Source organism: Strigops habroptila, chromosome 3, assembly GCF_004027225.2.
Source record: "Strigops habroptila isolate Jane chromosome 3, bStrHab1.2.pri, whole genome shotgun sequence".
Taxonomy (NCBI): Eukaryota; Metazoa; Chordata; class Aves; order Psittaciformes; family Psittacidae; genus Strigops; species Strigops habroptila.
In genome coordinates this window covers 57,090,145-57,114,092 of record NC_044279.2, presented here as the reverse complement: position 1 = coordinate 57,114,092, position 23,948 = coordinate 57,090,145, and the positions used below count along the sequence as shown (strand labels likewise).

At 40.1% G+C, this 23,948-nt stretch overlaps 1 protein-coding gene across 4 annotated transcripts in view; it reads left to right on the top strand.

The window, feature by feature from the left end:
* PARVB (parvin beta) overlaps nucleotides 1-22,690 on the top strand; it is a 59,665-nt gene extending 36,975 nt beyond the window's left edge. For all 4 annotated transcript variants that reach the window (XM_030479200.2, XM_030479203.1, XM_030479204.1 and 1 more), the window contains exons 7-13: nucleotides 5,158-5,216; nucleotides 6,993-7,012; nucleotides 8,732-8,793; nucleotides 10,492-10,560; nucleotides 12,843-12,944; nucleotides 15,913-15,985; nucleotides 19,083-22,690. In XM_030479200.2, the coding sequence (XP_030335060.1) occupies nucleotides 5,158-5,216; nucleotides 6,993-7,012; nucleotides 8,732-8,793; nucleotides 10,492-10,560; nucleotides 12,843-12,944; nucleotides 15,913-15,985; nucleotides 19,083-19,159 (462 nt within the window). In that variant the 3' untranslated portion in view covers nucleotides 19,160-22,690. The remainder of the gene's footprint in view (nucleotides 1-5,157; nucleotides 5,217-6,992; nucleotides 7,013-8,731; nucleotides 8,794-10,491; nucleotides 10,561-12,842; nucleotides 12,945-15,912; nucleotides 15,986-19,082) is intronic.
* The last annotated feature ends 1,258 nt before the right edge of the window (nucleotides 22,691-23,948 follow it).

Genomic DNA, 23,948 nt, shown 5'->3' with positions numbered 1-23,948 from the left:
TCATGCAGACTTTGACATGTTTTCCTTGGCATGCTAATAGACTTTCATCATTTCTTTCACAGCCTTGTGTTTTTGTTAGCTTTCCTTAGAATGGAGATCTGACCCAAGGCAGTCTGACTTCTTCCCTCCTGCCTTAGATATTGCTCTGGTTATTCTTTTCTGTGCTTGTTGTTGACCACTTCCTTTCACTCTACAAAGATTGTACTTTTGGAGCATATGTACTCTTGCTTTTTATGTTGCCTTTTATCCCAGCTGAAGCTCCTGTGCAGTGCAGTCTGTAGCATGTGAACCCATCTTCTCTCAACAGCTGTTGAAACACCAGGCAGAGCTGTTCCAGCTGGCACTCTGATCATGCCATGACTGTTTGATGTGATGCTCAATGCTGCTGTTGCAAGGCAGGCTCAGCCGGCAGCAGGCTGTGGAAGTGCTTTCTGTACGTGCCATTTACTGTTAGAGCTGTCAGGCTGCAGTAGGTTTCCTTTCAAGAACAGGAAAGATAAGTGATCTCGGACTCCATTTTGCAAATGTGGATCCCCTTACAAGATGTGATTGCACGGCGGTTGATTAGGCAAGCCTCATTTGCTTTACATTTGAATGCTGCCTGCCTGAATGCTCTAGAGGTACAGGGTGTGATGTAAATGTGTAATTGATGAATAGTTCCTGGCTCACAATGAATTGTATTATTTTCAAGAGGTGATTTTGAACTGTTTTCAGGCTGCTGTAATTCTTTCATGTTAAGAACAGTGACATTAGGTATACATTAGGTATAAAGTAACATGAATGTAAATAGGAGACTAATTTATTTTTAGATTTCTTCTGACTGTCTTGGAAAAGTGAGGAAGAAAATGCAAATATAAGGTGGTCAGCAGTCCTCTGACACCCTGATGCTATAAATCTCTTTCTGCTCAGTAGTGATGTGTCCTCTGTAACTGATAAGTCAGAAAAAAACCTTAGGTAAAGAGGTAGAGCTTCCCTTTCCTTGTCCTTAGTTGAAGCTTCATGACCCTCCAACTCTGTAGCAGAGCGAAGGCTGTGGAGAAGGTGTTTTAACATCTTTTCTTGTTGGAGGCATATAGAGAAGACACCTACTGAGAGCATCTGGTTCACCAGAGTCCCTGCATCTTGAGACTAGACAAGGCTGAGGTGAAGACAGGATGAGATAAAGGCTGATAGAAACTAGGGAAAGAAAGAAAGAGGAAAAGAGCAACACCTGTGTCTCCAAGGGAGTGCCTGAAGGTGTCAGAGCAATGGTACAGTGAGAGTTAATTTAAGCTCGAGGGCCTGTAAGCTCTTGCTCTTGGACCTAGAGGCTGGAGTCCTGGAGATGGTTTGGCAACTGCTTGCTGTGAGCCTACCTCAACTGGCTGCATGCAAGAGGAGGCTTGTTTCAGCCCCCCTATCCCACTGTTAGGAAAAGCTTGCAACTCTTCAGCTTTGTTTATTTAAATGAAAACCAAGCACAGTATAAACTGAAGCATGTTTCTTACGGAACAATAACTTTGGCCTTATAGATTGGTAGATTGAATTTTTGTAGTTCAGCATTCATTACCTAGTCTAAAATTACATGCTGGTTCAGTAACACGGATCTCTTTAAATGGATTTTATTTAGCCTTTGTTATACTAATGACAGAAGAATGGTAATGAGGTTAATATTGTTACTTATCTGAGTAAGAAAACTATTAAGATTATTATTATTATCAATTTATTGTTAAATGATCTCTTATTACAGATCCTAATAGTGATTAGGGTCTGTCAGACTAGATCAAATTAACATAAGGTGTCTGTTCTGAGAGGTTTTAGTTTAAATGCCTCTTCTTGCTTCAGTATGTGTATAGGGGGATTAATCAACAGTTTGTTAAGTGACTTCTTTGTAAGCTTTGCAGAAGCAGCAAGAAAACCTTGCAAGATATTGTGGGAGTATTGTGAAAAACACACCCACACTGAAATTTTATAAACTAGTTAAATCTCACTTTCATGGATGACTTTGGCACTTCTGATTATCAACTTTGTTGAGCTCTCCTCACGCTGTGCAGATTCACGAGGTGTTTCTTGCCCAGAAAGGCTGTGCTTACACTATGAAAATAGGAGGGTCATGCTGGTTGAGCAAGTTGCTGCTTAGCCAAGTTGGGTGTATTTCCATAGCCCATGCAGAATACCGTATTAGCTTGGGTAAGTGTTGTGCGCTTTTCCTTCTCTAATTTTTAGTGTCCTGCTCCGTAAAGTCAGGTAATATGAATATTGATCTATTCATATATCTATGAATATTATGATAGCACTGTGCTACATGGAAAATATTTATCAAGATCTCCACAGACTGATGGTTATTCTGCCCTTCCCCTAAATTCTTCCTTTCCTTTAGCATCTTGAGGTGACAGACTGAGACTTCCCTAAGGTGACATATTTTAATTGAGAATAGTTATTTGGAGAGGACATTCTACTTTATGTTTCTTGGCAGGAAGAACTTTTACCTATGTATCTGTTTGTCAGTATCACCTAGAACAACTGCAAGACTTAACTCCTGCTTTTGTTTATATTATTTCATAATGGGCACCATGAGGTAGCCCCTCTCAAATGTAGAGTTCCTGAAATCTAGTTACTTTCAAACCTTTTTGAAATCAATGTCCAGAATTGGTTTCCTTGGTGGTTTTTGTGTGAAATAATAGAAAATTTTGTAGCCCAAAAGGGTTACAAAACCTTTCATGTCCAAGTTATACATTAATTATTCTGGCAGAGCAAGGGTTAAGTGGATCTTCTAATTAAGATACTGTTAATAGCTGCTCCAAGTGCTGAGTTAAGAGTCTAAGATGGTACATGTTTTAATACTGATGTCACTCAGCATGTGCCTGTTGTTCCAGCCCTCCTCACTGAGGGCAGGAAGGAGAGAAACTTTGTGGTTTCAGTGCATGCTTCCAGTGAGAACTGAAAATCCTGGGATTTTTCTTCCAACTAACTCTACTGCCTGATATTTCAAACATAAACTTGCATGATGAACAAATACCCTAATTCAGGAAAACATAAACATTCTCAGAAGTAAGTGTAAAAATTGTTCATAAGGCTACTATTGGTTATTTTTAAAAGGCTCAGGAGTTGCCATCGTTTGCACTTAGCTTTCCTCATCATCATTTTTAAAATGGCAGCATGTCCCACCTTGGTGCTGCTGGGAGATGTAAGATATTTTTACAGTAATTCCCTTTTAGTCTGAGTTGCAGACTGAAAGGTCAGAGGCAAAGGAGGATGAAGAATAACCGTGTCTGGCAGCAGTGGTGTAAGGAATCAAAGTTTTATCAAAGAATGACATTTGCTTTTGGATTGCAAGGCCATGGGACCTAGGCTTGCTGTGAGAGCAGCATGCTCAGCTGCCTCAGAGCGCGCTGCACAGAAATGCTACTGTTTCCACCTATTGGGGAGTCAGTGTTGGCATGCATTTCCTTATTAGGGTTTTGGAGGCATTATTCACTAGTCACCACTTACTGAGGTTTTGTTCACAGTTTATAGTATCTTCTCCCCGGGGTACATGGTGCCTGGAAGGTCCAGAAACCTGTGTTAATAAAGCAGAGACGTGGTGGGACGGAATAAAGACAACATTGTTTTGTATGCAAGAAAACATTGCCCTGTCAGATGCTTCCTCGTTTTAATATCCGTGCTGTCATCCTGGCTTGTCTCACCAAACTTCCTGGCGCTGTTCCCATGGCTCCCTCAGGGGAGCAGGATGAGATGTACGCATGATAGGGAAGTGAGGGCCTGTGAAGACGTGACCAGCTGACGGTATCCAGCACAAGTCCCAGCTCAGGCACAGAGCTGTAACAGCACAGGGATGGGAGACAACAGCTCTCACAGTGCTTTCAGCCAGGCTCCCTGGGAGATGGCTTGAGAAAGCAACTCTGTCTTCATTTGTTGAGTAGAGGGTGGAAGAGCAGGAGTTCTTCTTACTGGTTTTTAGATTTCAATTTTTATTTCTTAGATTGCTTCTGGGGAAGGATGCATTTCTCTTCAAAGCTATTCTGCCTAATAAGTTCTTGTTTGGGCTTCAGCTGGTGAAAATGATTGAGATGGCATACGTGTACGGAGCTTGTGCCTGGGGGGGTGGTTTCCCCGCTTACCTGAGCTAACAGCTTTATTAACCCTGCTGTAAGTCATTCTGACAGACCTGGTTCCTAGATAGCTGCTGAGATATGAACACTTAGTGTCAGCTTTTTAAGTGCAGAGAAGGGAGGAAAGAAATTCCTTCATTCAGGCATAAGGCTTCCCATTGTTTTGGAAGGTAGTATGGGAGGGACCCATAGAGATGTTAAAAAAGTTTTTGACTTGTGTAAAGGCACTTCCATACTCCGAGAGGCACGTGCCATGTCTCCAGAACTGTGGAGAGGCTCAGAAACATTTGACCCCATATGTGTCAAGGGGCTGTGTCTTAAAAGAGCTGAAGAAGCTGTTATAAAGCTGTTTTGAAACTGAGTCTCATTGCATGCTAACTCTCTGTTGGCTAGGAGTCTCCTTATTCATGCAGAAATTATCCCAAGGAGAGAAAACCCAGTAACAGGGAAATACTATCCATTGTGAAATCATCAGTTGGGCGTGTCATGCTCCCTACCTTTTCTTAGTGGATGTGTTCCTGACAGGCATGTGGCTAGTGACCTCAGGAACACGCTTGCTTTAGGAGAGCTGCCCTTGTGCCTGGAGAGCAATGCCAGTGCACCAGAGCCCTGGCATGGGGGCAATCATGGGTATTATTTCAGCCCCAGCCCTCTCTGGAGAGCCAGGCTGCCAGTTGTGTCAGACTGTCAGTTGACACCATCACATTAATGAATGCCTTGGGGAATTTAAGACAGGGCTGACAAACTCTCTTGAATTTGTGTTCCAGGCACAATGTTGACTCTGGTCTCAGGAGGAGAATTGTTAGCGAGTTTGTTGGCTGCAAATATATGTGTGTGCACACATTTCCCAAACATCCAGTTGGCTGTCAGCCTGATAAATCCCACTGTTCTGGGAGTGAGCCCTCCCGTGCCAGCTGTTTCACCTCTACCTCTACAAAACTTAGCGAGCATGCTTTATCCAGTTTTCCCCTCTGGGATTTTGAAAGATGCTGAATGCTGCAGATCCCCTAATGAGCTTTTCCATTACTAATGCCATCTCAGTTTCTAACTCCACCTTCCTTTCCAGAAACGCGAAGGCCTCCTTCAGACCACTCATGTTACAGAGGAGCTGACGACTACGACAGAGTAAGCACAAAACACGTTAGCTTCGGAGTGTGTTTGTGGTGCATGATGTGAGACCATTTATGAAGACATAAAAGACACTTAATCTTCCCCCAGCCCTTGCTAAATTAACAAATTCCCTTAATGTGGTGCTTTTTTAACTGTATAGAAATAACTTGGTCTCCAGAAATATATTACAAAAGAGAAAAGTGTCTTCTTGACATTCTTTTGTTACAGAAACTTTTAACTGAATAATTCATTGAAAGTGGCCTTTGTGGGCCTTTTTCCCCCTCGCCGCCTTCTGGAGGTAGCCATATATAGAATCACAGAATCACAGAACGGTTTGGGTTGGAAAGGACCTTAAGATCATCTAGTTCCAACCCCCCTGCCATGGGCCGGGACACCTCCCTAATTTCTGTCTAGTGCTGTTGCCTCTCTGAAGTGAAGGGCTTAATGTAGATATTTTGGGGAAGAATTAGTTTGACAAAAGGCAATTCTTTGAAATACCTCTGAAAACTGAAGTGATACCCTGCTAAAATTGTAAGGAGAGATGGTCTCTGTTTTCTGTAGTACTTCAGAACTAAAGGTCAGCAAAAATAAATAAACTTTTTACCTCTCCAGTTTTTGAAGCAGATTACTTTGCTTCATGTTTTTACAGTCTGTTTTATAAGGAGAAGGCTAGACATGCACTTTGGCTGCAAATAAAAGCTGAGATTTTCCTTCGCATGGCCTGAAGGCAACTCTTCTAAGAGGGGAGCTGACATGCGCCCTCTTTCAGTTTATCAGTGTATTGGCTCCCTGCACAGTTGGCTCAGCTTTCCATGACTTTGAAGATAAATGAAGTACCATGTGGTTAACTCAGTAGGGAAGATCATTCAGATGGAAACACTCAGAAATGAGATCATAACATCTTTGTGTGGACATTAAAGATCTCATAGTGTTTTTTGTAGGATCAGAGCTCTGCCTCAGGTTTGTGGGCCAAAATTCCTCCACTTACTCCTATGCTCTTGAACAGTGTAGTTAGCTTGTCCTCTCCTTCAGATGTGGTTTGTAAGATGTAATTTGCGGAGTGAGGTTTAGACATTTTTTAGCAAGAAAGATGTTTACAGATTGCATGTGTGTTTGTACACGTATTTTATTAAGTTATTTAATATTACACAATATGAAGGGTTTACTGTTTAATATGCTGCATACCCAGATACAAGTATAGCTATGGAAAATGCAAGGATCAGCAGAATCCAGCATTCGCTGAATTCTTTCAGATGCCTCTGTGCAAATCACGGCCTGATTCCCAGCTGATAAACATCTGATATGTCTGGTGATGTTGTTGGCTGTGTATATAACTCATATGTGGCAGTTTTATTTACATAATACCCAGATGTGATGTATGTTTTCTTTCTTCAGAGAAAACAGATTAAAGTGAGATAGATAGCCTCGTTCCTTCTAAGCTGTGTGGTGTAGCGTGTGATGATTGTGTTTGTGGAAGCTACACTGAAGTACATTTGTTCATTCACTCTTCATCATAAAAATAGTTATGTGTAAGAAATCACAATTATGTGTAAAACATAATTACCCATTTCCATTAATTTCACATGTATCTCCCTGACATCACTGGTGGTCTGCTGGGGACATTCCAGCAGCACGTTGGGTCTGGTCTGTGACATGCTCTGCCTCCTGTCTTGGTAGGAGTGGTTAGCCCTCGGCATCCTGCAGGAAAAGGCCTGTTAGGTCCACAATCTTGTCTTTTCAAGGTGATTATTCATGAACTAACACAATCTTTTTGAATGCTCTGACTTGCAGGATGATGATGGGAAGATTTGGTAAGTAACAGTTGACTGAATTGTTTTTTAATTTATGTCAGGCACAGAAATCCTGTCTGTTTTCCTTCAGTAGATCAAGACAATGTATTGAGCAATTCCATGGGGTTGGAATGTATTACGGGGGCAGGTTTTGTTATCCACACAGATGTGTAGCATAATGGGTAGAACTAGATCATCCGGTATAGAACTTGTGCTCTTTAGACTGGTCTCTATTGATTTGTTTTAATTTGTAAGTAATTAATAGAGAAAATGCTACATATGGAAATATTTCCTAGTACTGTTGTTAGTGGCTTTCAAGTAAAAATCTTTACAACACCCAGCAATTAGAGTACACCTTCTTCATAATGATACTGTTTATATATAAATGAAAACATGAAAATTACTGAAGCAAAGGTGTATGGTACAAGGTCTAAGAAAGCTCTGTTTATCTGTCCACTTTCAGTGACCAGTCAGCCCTCTCTAATTCCTTTACGTGGAGCATCATATCTCCTCCACGTTCACTAGATTTTAGAGATTAGACCTTACCAACAATAGATCTGGTCTTCCAAACAAAAACCATATTTTTTTGGCGTTGCTGCCAAGAGACTTCTGGTTTTGCATTTAATTTTGTTAGTGGCGTTAAGAAATGTGGTCTCCGGTAAAAGACTGTGTATGATGAAGAACAAGTCATTTAGTTTCTCTGTTACCCAGTTATAATATGTGCACTATTTCCCCTCTTGCAGAGTATCTACATTAATAAATAATAAGGTAATGTCAGGGGGCTACAAGGCCTAAGTAACATATCTTCAGATACCAAAGGAGTTTGGATAATAAATATGCTTGTTTATTTAACAATAGAAAACTATCCAAATGTGTTCTATAAATTAAAAGAATTAGAATGTGGAAAAATTGTTAAAAACTATGTTGAAAATGTTAACAGCTGAAAACCCACACACTTTTCCAGCATTTTTAGGTTTCTTTTAATTTTTTTTTAATGAGTTTTTTTTTAATGCACTTGCAAATGGTTGATTTCTATTTTTTTCTTGTTTTACCTGATGATGACAGTTGTCATCCAAAAAAAAATCAGAAGATTTTCAGTCAGCCTGAAGCTGTGCCACAGTGTGAAAAGTTGCACTAATATAATCAATTTAGTAGATTTTAGATTAGGTTAGATACTGTTATACAATGATTTGAAGGTCCAAACTTAATTTAAATCTTCATACTGTATATAAGCTTTGCTCTTCATACACTGTTGAATCGGATGTCACTCATGTTCAGTTTTAAGCTTTACTGAAGTCATGGGTATTACCAGTAATATGAAATTAACAAAATTGATACCTGATTTTTCATGCAGAGTGGTGGATGCAACCATACTTATCACTGTAGCTGTAGTGCACCAAATGCAGGTGATGTTTCAGTGGCTCCATTGTTTAAGTTAGAATTGGGGCATAGTCAAAAGTTGTGTTTCACTTTAATTTTTCTTCCACCTGCATATTTTGTGTACCAATTATGAATGGCAGCAAAGGGAAATCAGTTAATGATATGTTTATTTTCAGTTACCTCTAAAATTCCCAGGACAGTTTGCTCTGGCTAGGCACCAATATAGGGTGATGACTTTTAGCTTGAGTCTCTGTTATGTGGCTTTCTGAGAAAGACCTTTATGCTTGGAACACATAACCTGATTCCCATACTTGGCTGTCGGAGGTGTATTGATTTATTTATTTTTTCCCCTAAACTCAGAGCGTGATGCCTTTGACACACTTTTTGATCATGCACCAGACAAACTCAGCGTAGTCAAAAAGGTAAAAAAAAACCCAAAAACTTTTATTTTCTACATTGCTTTTTTCTTATGCTTTTGGAAAGATAAGAAGAAAGATCTGGAAAAGAACAGAAGAGGGCTCTGAAGTAGTGAAAAGGGTGTTTATTCCCCAGAAATCACTTCTTCAAAGCCAGCCGATACCTGGATTCATTGGCTTTGCTCAGGCTTGTCTCATTACTCTGGTTTATTGGCCAGAGCTTTTCTAGGTAGTGCTGCTAGATTCGATCAAAATTATGCGGGTTAGAAAAGACTACTGTGCAAAGTATTCACAGTGGTACAGATCATTCTGACTGGATACACACTTTTATATCCCAAGCGCTGTCCTCCAGTGAGGAAGGGCTGAACTGTAGGCTAATGAGCAGTGGGCAGTGGTGACCAGGCTCAACAGTAGCCAGTTGTGCGTGCATCTCCAGCCTCAGTCTCCCCAAGAAGCACTCGCTGTTTGCGTTTTAGCTGATTCTTGTAGTAAAGATGATCTTCCACAACTGGAAGGTATTTTCTGTGGTACTCTGAAATGTGATTCACCCATAAATAAGTTTGATAAATACAAAGCTTTTACAGAAGAAGTGCTTTTGTCCTAGGGCTCTTCTACCTAACACTAATTCTTACGGTTCTCTGGCCTCTTGTCCAAGGCTGAGCATCATTGCAAAGCACACCTATCCAGACATATTCTTGACATTGCTCTTCATGCTAGGCAGAGTGGAGAGGTAGAGTAGCTGTTGACCTCTGCCAGCTCTTGCTAATTTTAGAGAACACATAATGGGCAGACTCCACATTGTTCCATCAGCTAGTTCCAACCTGGCTGTTGCGCTATTAGAACAGTAGTATACAAAGATCAGTCCTGTAATTTGTCCCTTCACTTTGCTATGAAACAGAGGATATATGCATTTAAAGTAATACTTTGAAGTCTCTGGAAGATTTTTAACTTTCCAGTCTGAAACATCTTCTAGAAGAGTGTTTTTAAAGTTTATAGAAAATTAAGTTAACTCTATCCATGCAATAAAAGTTTTGACACTCAATTCTGTGTCCCTTTCGGAAGTGTTGTAAGCAGGCTAGCAGACTGCTGTGCTTCATGAAGTACATTTGCACGTATCTGGCTCATAGTAGCAGATACTATTGCTTGCAGGTCTGCTTCCTGTGGGAATAGAAATGCCAGACTTGGGTTACATCCTGACTGTAATTTGCTAATTGATATGCACACATCACTCCAGGAGCAGAGGTCTATGCGGAACAGTGTACTGCTGGCATCTTCTCTTGGGAGCCTTAGCTTAGTGCTGCTGATGCCTTGCTCCCTGGCAGTGGATCTTCTCCAATAACCTGAAGAGATTAGTGTGGAAAGTAAATGCACCTACTGCTTGCTTCATCTTCACAAAGAACCTACAAGAGAACTGATGTCATCACAGCTTTTTCCTATGTGGCTAAAGTATGCTTTATTTGCTAGGAAAAATAACTAGTAAGCTGTATTTAATAGCACCATCTGGTGACTACTGGCATATGGTGCAACAAAAAAGACTATATGAATGAGTTGGTTTCAGTTTTATGTACTTAGTTATGCAAAAGCAAATACCACACATGCATATTTATTAAGCTTAAAAAATGTCTTAGAAGATTATGTTAACTCTTTCACGTAGGCACTGACTGTAGTGTCTAACATCACTGGTTCTGGTGTTTTCTTTTATAGTCTCTGATCACCTTTGTGAACAAACACTTGAATAAACTGAATTTGGAAGTAACAGAGTTAGAAACTCAGGTAGGAGACTTTTTGTATGTAATCTAACTCTGTAAATTGTAATGATAGGCACTCTCTCCATAAAACCTTGTTATGGAACTGTTACTCTTTGGGCATGTTAATTTATGGATCGAGGGTCTGTCCTTTAAGTAGGAATGCCATTCACTGATGCTTGCCTCCTTTACCCATGTTTACGTATACTTCATATTGTTACTGATTTATATTACAAGGTGAAATTCTTGGATATTTAATAGGGTCATATTAATGACTCTAGAATATGGCTGGATTTTAAGGCAGCTTATCTCTTGGATCAAAGTGGAGTGCTACAAAGCATTTGCTATAGTTATGGGTTGATGGTGGATTGTGTCTTTTCTAGCGGTGAGGGTTCATGATGAACTGGTATAAGCTCTTAATAGCTGGCTGCCTGGGGCTCTCAGGAGGAGTGTGGACTGCACTGTGCAGTTCATCATAGAGATATCAGAGCTTTGATCACATCAGAGTGGGACTAGAAACAATTTTGCTGTTGCAGCAAAGGCCTTCATGTCCACCTCTTTACCCTGCTATTTTGTGACCACATGCACTGTGTTTGCTTCTCAGCAGTGTAGATTAACAACTCGAGCTCCTATACTGCAGTGGTTTGACTGCCAGTGGTATCCAGGCTAGTTTGTTTAAAGCTAGTGGAGGTGACTGTCAACCACCTCCATCTGCTCTGAGGAGTTCTCTGCCTGTAGCACAGAACTGGTTACCGAATGTGTTTGGAAACCTCAAGTAAGTGTGAATTTCAGTGTCAGTGGGGTAGTTCTCACTTTACAGATAAAATTAAGCAATTTTTAGGCGTGGGCTTGGCTATGCAGAAGCAGATACTTTTCCCAGAGTTCACTGAACTGTGGAGAAATGGTTATCTTACTGTCCCAGCAAGAAAATAAGCATGGCATCTAGAGAATTGTACCAGGAGTATGGGGAATTGGTTTGATCCTGGCTTAGTTTAGTATCAGTCATTCACTGCTATTTTATAGCTTTGCTGAAATAAGTGGGTGACTGGATCTGATATGGCACAAGAAATTGTTGCTTAATGCCTTGGAAGTATCCAACAGTTTCTTTTTAAAAGGTTAGAGGATGTCACATACACCATATCAGGATCACAAGTGAGAAGTCTGTTAGGATGCATAACATTAGCCAGTAAGTCGTGCTCCTATCTGGTAGGAATACTGAATAATATTGCTGAAGGTGTTTAGTATATTATTTAGTATTTACTGGAACTGTAAAAATCTATTTCGACTTGGGAAAAAAATTACTTTGTGAAGTTAAATTTCCTACCTGTGGCAGAGGAGACAGAGGAGACTTAGTTTCAAGCTCTGATTAAGAGCAAAGATTTGAATGTCCGATACACATGATTTAAGAGGGATTGTGGTTGAAATGGCCAGGTACTGTAGTAGTAGGACTATGAGTATATAATGGTACAAACATGTTTCCCAGGAAGCTTTTTTGTTTGTTTTGTTTGTTTGGGGTTTTTTGTTTGGTTTTGTTTTAATTGAAAAAAGCTTTGTTAAATATTCTAGTAAAGTTGGCAAGATTCCTCAAGCAAATCAAATTAACGTGAGGAAAAGCAAGGACATACATACCTTACCCCAAAGTATTCAGTAGCCTAGTAAATAGGTAACTGGCTGGAGATAAAGAAGATCTTGTTTTCAGTCTCTGCCTATGAAGAACAAATACTCTGCACAACTAAGGAGTACAAATTATAGATAAATCCCAGGTGAACTGCTTTTAATTTCTTCTGCTTAGAGCCATTTACTGTATATAAGTAATTTAAATAGTCTTTGGCATATGATCTTGCATGGGTTAATGCTGTAGCCATAGCTGATGGGCTTCCTTGTTTTGCTCAGGAAATTAGAGTAAGGGAAATAATGCTACCAGATGTAGGGAGAAAGCCTTGTATCCTGGTTTTTTTTCTCCCTTTCTTTAGAGGACTGTCAAGAAAGCAGCTATATTAACAGGCTCTTAAGAAAAGACTAATTCAGCTTGCTCAGCTGCACTGGTGATTAAAAGGGTATCCGTGAATTCAGGGAGCAAATGAAACAAGGCTCTAATTGCTTGTTACACTTGCTGTCAATTCCTTGCTATGCCTGAAAGGAGCAGTCTGTGACTCCTGAACCACCTTATACTTCTGTGCTAGCAAAAACAACAGTGGTAGAAATCAAAGTACATAATTTGGGCCAAGCATTCTTTGTTCTGCTTCTTTATGAATGCTTATTTGAAAACAGATGCTTTCACCTAAGAATGTCAAGAGTATTTCTTTTTAGTTTGCAGATGGTGTTTACTTAGTTTTGCTCATGGGTCTCCTTGAGGACTATTTTGTTCCACTTCACAACTTCTATTTAACACCTGAAAGTTTTGATCAAAAGGTGGGTAGAAACTTCAGGTTATATTCTTTTTGCTTTGTTACCAGATGACATTTTCCAATCATTGTGTCCTTTCTCTTTGTGCCCAGCAAATCAGAACCTGGTATATTCTTCTCTTCAGGAGCTGTAGCAAAGATGCACTGGCTGTGACACTTGATAGTTAGTACCACTAAAAGTTGCTTGTGAAATGAATGGGTAAATTCATACAGTTAAGGAAGAAAGGTATTCTGTTACTAGCATTAAACGACACACAAAGCTCATGAATATCCAGAATGAATAAATCAGTAATAAGTGCTTTGTACTGTATAGTACTTTGCATAATCAAAGTGATTTATTAAATTGTAGTACTGCCTGAAGTGCTTTTGTGCACAGGGATGCCTTATTGTGCTAGACTGAGGCTTGGCTTTGCTTAGTATGTACCATATAAATAGGCAAGAAAGACAAAAGGTGTGGAAGCTCTGCTTTAGCTGCATGCTATTCACTGGGATTGACAGGGAGATAGAACTTCCCAAGGTCACAGAATGTCATTCCTAAAAACTGCCCCCTCGTCTCATTTGTATCAGTTGCCTAATACCCATTAATTCTTTTTCTGTAGTTTATTCGATGTTTCTATAAACCAACTGAATAAATATAAATATCATTACTTGCTACGTAAATGAGATACTGTAGCAGAAGAAGTGGTACGTGGGCCACAATCTTTGATTGATCTGGGGTTAGAAACTATATGTTAAGTGTTTACAAGTAAAATGTTTGGAGCTGATCTAAAGCCAAGATGGTTGCCTTAATCCTGCTATAAGGGAGCATGCAAAAGAATTGCCTGTCTGAAGCATATTTGTGAGCACAGGCATCTCTTTCTGTGTCCAGTTCCTGGCAGGATCATTGCCAACGTTGCTGACTAACTTTTGAGAGAATGTGCTAGCTTGTCTTTTTTGGATATTTCTTTTTGTTTGATAAGGAGTGAGTGACTGGCTGCCTAACAAGTATCTCAGACAAAATGAGTTTTGAGGAAGAGTGGATTCTTTGCAGTCTTAGATGTCTTATTCATAATCAGGGTACTAGAGATGGAAGGAGACAAAATAGGTCTCTATCTCTTAGTCCCACACTTGCTCCATTGTCCTGTGTCCTTCCTAGTGTTTACAATGAGAAGAGTGCTTAACACATATTTTATTGTAACTAAAAGTTTGCCTCTTTCTGCAGTTGTTCCTGGACATGCGCACACAACTGTGTATATTCAGTGCCTGGTATCAGAATACTCTGACCCTGGAGTAATGCATCTGCCCCCTGCTTTTTGTTCTGCCAGGTTTTGCAGTGAAGAGGTTGCAAACATTGTGCTGGCTAAGCTGGAGCAGGTGGAGCTAGGGCAGGAGCGGAAGCATTGGCAAAAGTTAAAAGATCAAATACTTTGTAAGGCAAGGACTGTTTAAAATTGTGGTTTTTTTCATAATGAGTTCAGCACAGATTGTTGCCGTCAAGCACCCCTCAGCAAAGGTGCATACTCTGTGAGATATGTGACTTCATCACCTCGTAGAAGTGCAGGATGCTGAGTTATAGCAAGAATCTGTTCATTTACAATTTTGGTGTTAACGGTTTAATAAAGATTATTATTAGTAAAGGTTATTATTCCTGAAGTAATGTGTGGTTAATGTTTTGTGGAGATTCTGTCTTGAGGATGGGGGATTTGTAAATCAAAGAAAGAGAGGCAGACTCTGTTTTTGGGAAAGGAGAAAATATTTTCATCTTGAAAGTGACTGGTTTTGTCACAATGAATGAGGAGGAACTGTAGCAGGTAAAAAGAGATTAATAAAGTCCTGAGAAATAAGTGCCAGTGAAAGGGGCCTTTCTTCCGTGTTGTAGGGGAGCTTTGTATGTGTAACTCCCAGGTTTTCAAGATGAATAGCTTTAATTAAATCTCTCCCCCTTACTATGTATCTCCAGAACTGTCATCTGTAGTAACAAAAATGCACAGAATTCATAATCCAGATTACTTTGCTTAATTTTCAGTAAGCATGGATGAGAAAGCTGCTATGCAGATCTCTTTAAACCAGAATGTTCTCTTCTCAGAGGAGAGACTAAAATAAGACTTCCTTGCATTTTTCCTTTTTGTCCATTTTTTTTCTTCTGACTTCATGCTCATATGTGATCCTTGGTGGCTTGCTCAGGAAGCTCCTTCTGTGCAGTCATACCTAGCTTGTTTTTCAAGTTCACTCTAGGAACTGTCACCACCAAGCATTTTTTGAAGCATTTGCTTCATTAGAGAAACTTATTTTGACTTTCAGCTATGTTTTCATGTAGAGGAAGTCAAAGAACCAAGAAACTAAGGGATTAGCATAAGGTCATGCAACAAGCAGCCTGGCTCCTTGATGATATGATATTGATGTTGCTTGATATGCAGCTGATAATGATGCAGAAAAGACTAATTTTGTTTGAAAAAAATTCCCTTCAGTGTCTTTATTTCTTCTGTCTTCCACACCTGTGTGTATTTTCTCATCTCTGGTCAGTTATGTCACTTCTGTTACATTCCTTGTTGCCCGGATGGCGAGTGATCTCTTGCCTTGTAGTTGGAAATGTTGATCTTGGGCTCAGCCTGCAAGAACTCAAGAAAATTCAGCTGTGTTGTAGTTGTTACTGGGAGCTCTCTAGCCTCTGCCAGAGAGACAGAGGTCAGGGCCCAATGCAGTTTCCTGGTTCATGTGGTACCCGGTCACATTTTTGCACTTGAAATTTAGAAATCTTAAATTACTTCCTTCATATCAGAAGGTGAATATTTGCCCTGCAGTGATGCAAGCTTTAGTTTCTTAGTCTCTCATATGTACTTTCTGCTGTGCTTAAACATGTAAATGTTTAATGTTGATTTAAATAGAATTGTCATTCTCTATGTCAAGTGCAGAGAGAATAAAACATTTTTAAAATTTGATTAAAGGTTTGTAATTCATTTATAACTTTGAGATTCTAAGCACTTTACCTCTTTCAGGTCCATAATGTTTCCTTTGCATTTGAGCTGATGCAAGATGGAGGACTGAAGAAACCAAAAGCTCGCCCTGAAGGTATGGACGTGCATGTGGCTTCAAATTGTATATAAAAACATAATAGCAGGCGCATTTAAAGTTCAGCTCCATTCAAAGACAGTAGCAGTAATGCCACAAAGTAGAGCTGCAAATGTGCTTCTTGATAGTTTTCCAAAGGATTCATTGTCTGTGTCTGGGGTTTCTTAGAACAATAATTCATTTTATCATAGACTGATGCTCTGCAAAAAGTTTGTGTATAGTATCCACTGTTAATGCCATGTTAATGCTGATCTATTGTTTGTTCCTAAAGAGGCTGGAAAGCCTGTTAGGTGAATCCATGAATTGGGTAGTAAATGCCTCTTCAATTAGCTGTAGGATTTTCATGTAAAATGTTGCCTAGAGCAGAACATCACAATTTTTATTTCTATAGCCCATGCTTTCTGCAGTGCTTGCAAGAAAGAGGTCTTGTTTAATATCTTAGTGTGTCTTTGTACAGGTGATAAACAAAAATAGGAGCATACAGGACAGCTTCTCTTCTCTGTTCTTCCAGCCCAATTGAATAGATTGAGCCAGGAGCAGAACTTGATGCTGAATTATTGCAGCAGAAATACGTTGTAGTGGATTAATTTATTAGCCTCTAATGGGGTTATGGAGTGTGAATGTTTTAGGTTAATGGAATATTTTAAACTATTTTGACGCTTTATGGCCACTTTCACTGAACATTTTATTAGTTGTTGTTGGTAATGTGCATGCTTGCTCTTAAAATAAGAAACAGGAGGCTGAGAACATGCTTATTCCTGGGAATACCTGTTAGACACTGATCAATAAGAAACACTGTAATCAGCCACACAGGGAGGATGCATCTCACACTACTGTACTCTTTAATGCAGCAAACAAAGGCATAACAAGATCTGAAAGTTAGGAAAATGTCAAACTAGAATTACACTGTAACTTTTGCAACAGTGACAGTAATTAACCATCTGTCTGAATTGTCAAGGGATGGAGGTGGAATTTCCACCACTGGAAGATTTAAAAAGAAAGAAAACCAAAACCATGCCATGTTAAGCTTATATTTTAATTCAACCATATAGGTTGGTTTGTAACCTCAATACAGGATGTCCAAGGTAAAGTTCTCTTAGAACTGTGTTTTACATGAGATCAGACTATGTAACCACAATAGTTTTTTCTGACCCTTCTGACATGTCATTACACTGACAAGTAAAAGAGCTGGGTCCATTCCTTCTTTTAGTGATGGTGCCTCCCATATCTCTCATTCCTCAGGATAATCACCAGGGGTGGTCGGCAGCAGGTACCTAGCTCAAATTGCTGTTGGGGATTAGTAGGAGGCAGTCAGCCTTAAATGCCTGCATCAGGGCAGATGGAAGGTACCTCCCCAGGACAGTGCTGCAGGTCTGGGCTCCCTTCCAGCTCCTGCTTGTGCTCTTTCTGGTGCCCTTAGCTCTTACTCTGGTACTCCTAGCTGCTCTTTCCTTGGGACGTGCCCTTGGTTTCCTAGCTATGCTTCTAGCTTCCAGCAATATTTCTACTCTACCCTCCAGATTTCTCATTCTCTCCTCTGGCACCTTGATGTTGGTTTATAGCATAGGCAGTTCCTGCCTCTGAACTGATGTCAGCCAGAGGCAGGATCTGAACCCGTCAAGTCTTGATCATGCTGCTTCATGCCGTGTCAGCTGACATGGAGGTTATGGTGGCTGAAAATGGGTTGCATGGGGAAAAGAAAACCATATGGGAGGAATGGAGCAAATACACACTACAAATCTCTAACTACTGTAGAGCTGTTTAGGCCTTTTTTTTTTTTTTTTTTGGCATTTTCATAGAGCCAGCACTATTTTGTTTAATTGTTTAGCAAACAAAAGGGGCTGCCAGCATCAGTGGATCATATCTGCTGGTAGCTGACTCTTCTCCAGGTATTTGCCTTGATTTCCCAGCTTTAGAAATGCGTGGTGGTTGCAAAGTGTTATTTCCCCTGGCTAAATTTACATTAATAAGCAATTTTCTATGATACCTGTAAAAATTAGAAATGTGCTTCATATTTCAGTTATCGAGATAAGACCTCTCTTTTTCAGGGTGTATTACTTCATAGCAGTTAGGATCTTTCCTTTCTTCGGAGCAGGAGAAGATTCTTTTGCAAATGCAAAACACAAAATCATAGATTGAATATGTAGAACAATACAGGAAGGAAAGTTTGAAAGTTTACTGAAAATGCCAGACGAAGTGTGGGTATTAGAGTGTTATCCAGTAGGGGGTGGGAGGGAAGGGGGGAGAGGTCCTGGCAGTGATTCTTCAAAACAGGCAGTAGGTGTTTCCCCTGGACCTCGCATTGATTGTATTCGGTCTAAGCGTTTTTGTATTCCTAGTTCCTTGAATGATTTTTTAAATTATCTGTTCTTCCTTACTTCTGCTTCCATATATATTGTTTACTGTCTATGTTTTGCTTCCTCCTTCTTCTTTCTTACATGTAACATCCAACCTTTCCTTCTACCTCATCAGCCTTCTCTTCTCTGTGCTATGCCTCCTCCCATAGTCCCTGGGTTACATGTCTGTGGTATTTCCTGGCATTTTGTTATATATAAGAGGTTGGGAGGCGCTAACAGAAAAGCTTTTTGTTGAGAACTGTTCCAGATCTGTTCCCTGGCCTAGCATGGTGAGAAGGGATGTTAGATAATAGAAAGCTTTGAGTCCGCTAAGAGAATTCAGGCTTTGTTTATTTGTGGGCTGTATCATTGCAGAGTTGTGGCTATGTGAGGTTCAGCATCACATATTATGTGTGTGGCTACTTGCTTGCTGCTTCTGTAGCCAGTGAAGTCATTAGTAGTATTTCCCAACGTCTTTTTCCCAGGTCTCAGACAGAAGTATTCTTTCTCTGTAGCCAATTTTAGATGAGGAAGGGAATTACCTTTTTTCCATTTCCCAGAGAAGTTAGCTGTGTCTGTGTTATCATGAAGCTGTTTAAAAGTGCATCATATGGGACATTTAAAAAACTTGCCTTGGGGAGATCAGAACTCTGTGGGGTTTTTTGTTGCTGATCCCACTGGCTCAGAGGGGACTTTCGTCCTTTGAGGACAAATGAGGGAGAACAAAAAGCAAATTAAGGACTTCTCGTTTTCTTTCACAGATGTTGTCAACTTGGATCTGAAGTCTACCCTCAGGGTTCTATACAACCTGTTCACAAAGTACAAGAACATTGAATGACCCTGGAAGCTGCTGAGGTCTTCATCCTTCCAACCTTAGGCAGAAATTACAATAAACACAGCCTCTGCATGCTCCGGTTGTGCCTTATGCTATACTTCATGCATTCTTTCTACGGTTGATGTGGTCTGTCTGTAGCTGTTTATATGACAATCCCACTAAAAATAATGCATGTGTATTCTCTAAGTCACTTGAAAATGTGTAGATATTTCACACTTTTACCAGAAGATTCTGCTGGGTCTGTTGTTTGTTATGATCAACAAATGTTCTTTTGATAAAGGAAATATACCACTAACTACTTCAATAAGCAGGGAAAACATGAGGCCTTCCTTATGACTGGAGCCTCTTTGATTCTACAGTAGAATTTCTTTTGCATAGTCCTTGGTTGCAGCTGGCATTTGATGATTTTCTGGGCTTAAGTTAGCAATAGAAAACCAGCATTGGAATTTATTTAGAAGCTGAGCCTTTTCTGTTAAATAAGGTTTTTTATGTTCTGTTGGGTGAGTGGGACTGAGGGGAATTATGGGCACTGTCTGAAGCTAGTGGAAAAAGCTTCAGTTTTTGTGTTAACTTCATGCTACTCGGTGTTACTTCCATTCAGTGTTTACACAGAATAAGCCTTTCAGTGGAATGACCAGCTAATCTTTTGATGTCTATTTTTTATTTCATCTCCTTTCTAGGAGAAAATTGGTTGCTAGAGCCACTGTTTCCTGTTAAGCACACAGCTTCCATCAGGTCTGTCAGGAGCTGGTCAAATAGGCGTGGGCTGGATTAATGCATTTTGCCCACGATCCTTTCTGAAACGAACACAGGGAATAATGAGCTTGACAGTTTAAAGGCTGACTTTACTTAATGTAGCTGAGTTAAAGGCTCAGATTCATTCCTTTTAGAGTTGTTGGCAGCTGTACAGATCTGGGGCTCAGGCTTTTATAGACAGAGTTTTGTGTATTTTCTTTCCTAAAGAGAAAAACTGAATTCTTGTATAAATAGGAGCTTGCCTGTATTTATGGATTGCACTGGACAATTGCAAGAGGCAACCCAGTGGTTAGCACTCAAATGTGAAACTCTTCAGTGACCAGTTATGCTCCAAACTAATTTCATCAAGTTGCCCTGTACCATCCCAAGAAATACTCTGCTAGGCTCTGGCCTAGGCCTTACAGTCTTTTAAGCTGTTACGGATTTTAGAGGGACTCTGTTTTAAAAAATGATTGCTAGATTTATCCGGTAGACTCTAGTTACCTTATAGTACTTCACAGGTTTCATCTGTAGATCTTTTCCTGACTGGCGGTGTGGTAGATACAGCAGTGTGTACAAAGGGGCTGTGCTGGAACATGAGTTGTCTGAGTAGAGTTTTGAGGAGAGCTTTGCTAAGGAAATGAGATTGTAATTTCCAGAGTAAATTATTTGTGGAATATGCTTATAATAGTGTGGCGTGCACAGGGGACAGATTTGACTACTGCTCTTATGTATCACAGCAGTAACTATTCTTTTATGGGCAGCCATGATTTTGTGTGAAACATTAGGCAGAGTGCCCCAAAGAGGAAGCAGGTAGTATTGCTCTTCTTCAGGTGCTCACTGGAGTCCTGTTCTAAGTAGGCATCTTCTTTCCTTAAAAATGGATTTCTTACATTAAACATTATTTACCTGTCTGAGTTCAAGAGGAAACGTGCTCTTTGAATGGTATAATTTTAAAACTGGGATTTTCTCCTTCCCTCCTTAAACATTTTTTTTTAATCTCAGTGAGAAATGGGCTTCTCCATCTTTCTTTCATATTTCGGGGTTCTGAGTTCTAGCATTTGAATTATTTGGGTCACCCCCCCTCACACCTCCAGAACAAAGATGGAACGAAGTTGCCCTTTATTTCCATGAAAAATTCAGATCTCGTCTGAATCTGTAAGGTTCTGTGAGGAATCATTGCTTGCTTCTGCTACAGGAGGGAGCTGACCTCTTGCTGTTTAAACAGAGCCTAGAACAATTGGACTTGAATTTCAGATGGGGCCGCTAGACTGTAGTATGATGCTAGCAATTATTACAGAGAAGACTTTCAGAGGCACTAAGGCCTGGTGGGTCAGCTCTCCTGGCAAGTTAATGAAATTGTTCTAACCTTTCACGCTGTGAAATAGGGGTATCATGAGGCTGAAAGGTGATTGAACTGAAAGGTCAAACTTTTAGTTCAATGAGTGTTACTTGTGGGAAACAAGCCTGTTAAAGAGCTTCTCATTCCACCCACTTCCCTTCAGGTGATGTGGAAGTATTCTCTGAGTTGCTGGGAAATACCTTCAGAGAATCTAGTTTTTTAAATTGCAAGCAATATTAATATCAAAAGCAAACAGAAAATAACAAGAGGAGATTGATAAGAGCAGTTTGGCTTTGGGAGAGGGAATTACTGTTTCTGAGATGGTATTATACAGCTGGCATCTTCATTGTATTTGAGCAGATGTGAACATGCCACCAAATTTTAAAATAGTCCCAGTGTTGTTCAGTTACGTGTTTCTGGTCACTCTACAGAAACCTGAGTCCCTCCTCTACAATCTGAGGCATGGATCTTTATTAGCATTCCTTACATTAATATCCCTGTCAGTCAAGACTGCAGGCTTGATGCCCTGAACAGCTTGGGGACAGGTGTCACACCCTGTTTTGTTATGTTTTAAGTCTGTTGGTAAATTTTGTACAGGGAAGATACATTTTTCATTCCTTGGCTCCTTGCTGTCTAGCCAGCATAGATGCTGTATTTATTGCTAACCAGATTGCAAGCAGGGTGGATTTAAGTGAACTGGAGCTTCATCCCAATCAGTTCAGTGTGCAGGAAGAACAATGTAGGTAAAGCTTCTTTATACACCTGCTTTTGTCATGCCTTTCTGTTACATATGCATGATACTTTTTCTCTCAAAAAGATGAGTCAGTCTTAAAAATATTATTCATAAACTCTTTGTGTTGCTAGAGTTTTAGCTATGTTCCCTAGATGCCAGTGGGGTAGATCTGAATCCTGTTGAGTTCATCTGGAATGCTGAATGCTCTGTGGCATTAAAGCTTCCACATTTGTAAGTGCATAATGAATGTCTGTCCTTTTCAGCCTGTGCAGCTTGCCTTCTAGGTGCATCTGCTTGACATACTCAGTTCCACTGAGCTATATTGCCACAGGAGAAGGCCAGATACTCCTCAGCTGCATCCTATTTTTGCAAGGTGAAAAACAGTGGCAGATTTTTTAAAATCAGTTTAAACCTTTATATGATCTCTGGCCCCTCTTCCCCACATGCCAGTGCTTTCAGTGTTAATGTATTTTTTAAGAGTATTTTCTACTGTTTTTAACAGTGTTTACTCTGGATTTCTAACTACTAAAAACCAGCCTTGCAGATAAAATTCTGGACTTGTCACAAAGCTGGATGTCTCCAGCATATGACAAGAGTTGTGTACTGTAAGCAAGTTACAATGCAATGCTATGTTTGCTAAAAATCACAGCAGGAGTGTTATGCATGGTTTGTGACAGTTGTACTATTTATTCAAATAAATAAATAATGATTGCTTGGCTTTCTACATCTCCTTTTCTTGCTTAATGGGTAAGTTTGTGGGAAGAATTTTTGAAAGGTGAACTATAGCCATCTTTTTCATCAAGAGTTCTAGATGTGTAATGGTCTCTGCAGACCTAGCAAAGCAGTAATCTTGGATATCTGGCACTGGTGCAGTGATGAGATTGTACAGGCAGGCACAGATGAGCTCTGCCTTTTTATTTGGCAGATGGACCTGATGAAGTTATTTACCTTTTTCCTTCTACAAGAGAAAAGTAACTGAATTATGCTCTCTGATACTGTTAGAAGACTTAAGGCACAGGAGGAAAGCCTGGCATGCCAAAACCCGTCCTGTATGTGGCTACAGAGCACTTGGGAAGCTAGAAGCGCAAGTAGATCTGTAGTGACATTGAAAATGTCTCCCTTTGTGTGCTTCCCTTTTCTCTGGTATACTGGAGAGCATAGAGTGGCTCTCCAGTAAAGCAGGGCCATGTGGAGGAGCAGGAAAATGCATTATCAGAAGTTGTTATTGGTGGGAGTGCTGTTGATTCCTTGAATTGTTCTTCAGTGGCTATTTTTATGAGGCCCAGGTGTATGTGTGTGTGCATGCATGAGGTGTACTGTGGGAATGTACAGAGAGACTGGTGGGGGAGATGGGCATGAAATCAAATGCAACTCTGATAGAGAATTTACTAGGTGGGGGAGATGGGCATGAAATCAAATGCAACTCTGATAGAGAATTTACTAATGCTGGTCTACAGAAGACTGTAGGCACTGGAGGCAACATTTTTTGGAGGAAAAAGGTGCTTGTCCATCATGTGTGTTTCAGACTTGGTTTTTTAGCACTGGCCCACTGTATTGTGAATGAGGCTTTGAAGAAAGAAGTCCTTCGTGTTGCCAGTTGAAGTAGGAAGAGCCCTAGAAATTACAGTTGGATTTCCCAACATTTAATTCTTCCTCCACCCTCTGCTGATTAGAAACTGGATTTGTCCGAAGTTCCCTACAGCATCTCCAACTATACCTTCCTTTTGGTTTTTTACTTACTACCTTTCTAGGCTGCTTCACTTCTGCGTAGGTAAGAAGGTACATTAGGTCTTTGCTAATTTGATGTATTGTTCTATTTGCTATCTGCTTAGAAAATACAGTTTAATTTTCCCTTTCATTAAGGATTTTGGGTTAAGTTCTCAATTACTAAGAATTCATGACAGCTGGGAATCTGTTTTCAACCTGCTTTTCTTTACCCAGTGTAGCTCATCCATTCTTGTCTATGGCATGGAGCTAAACAC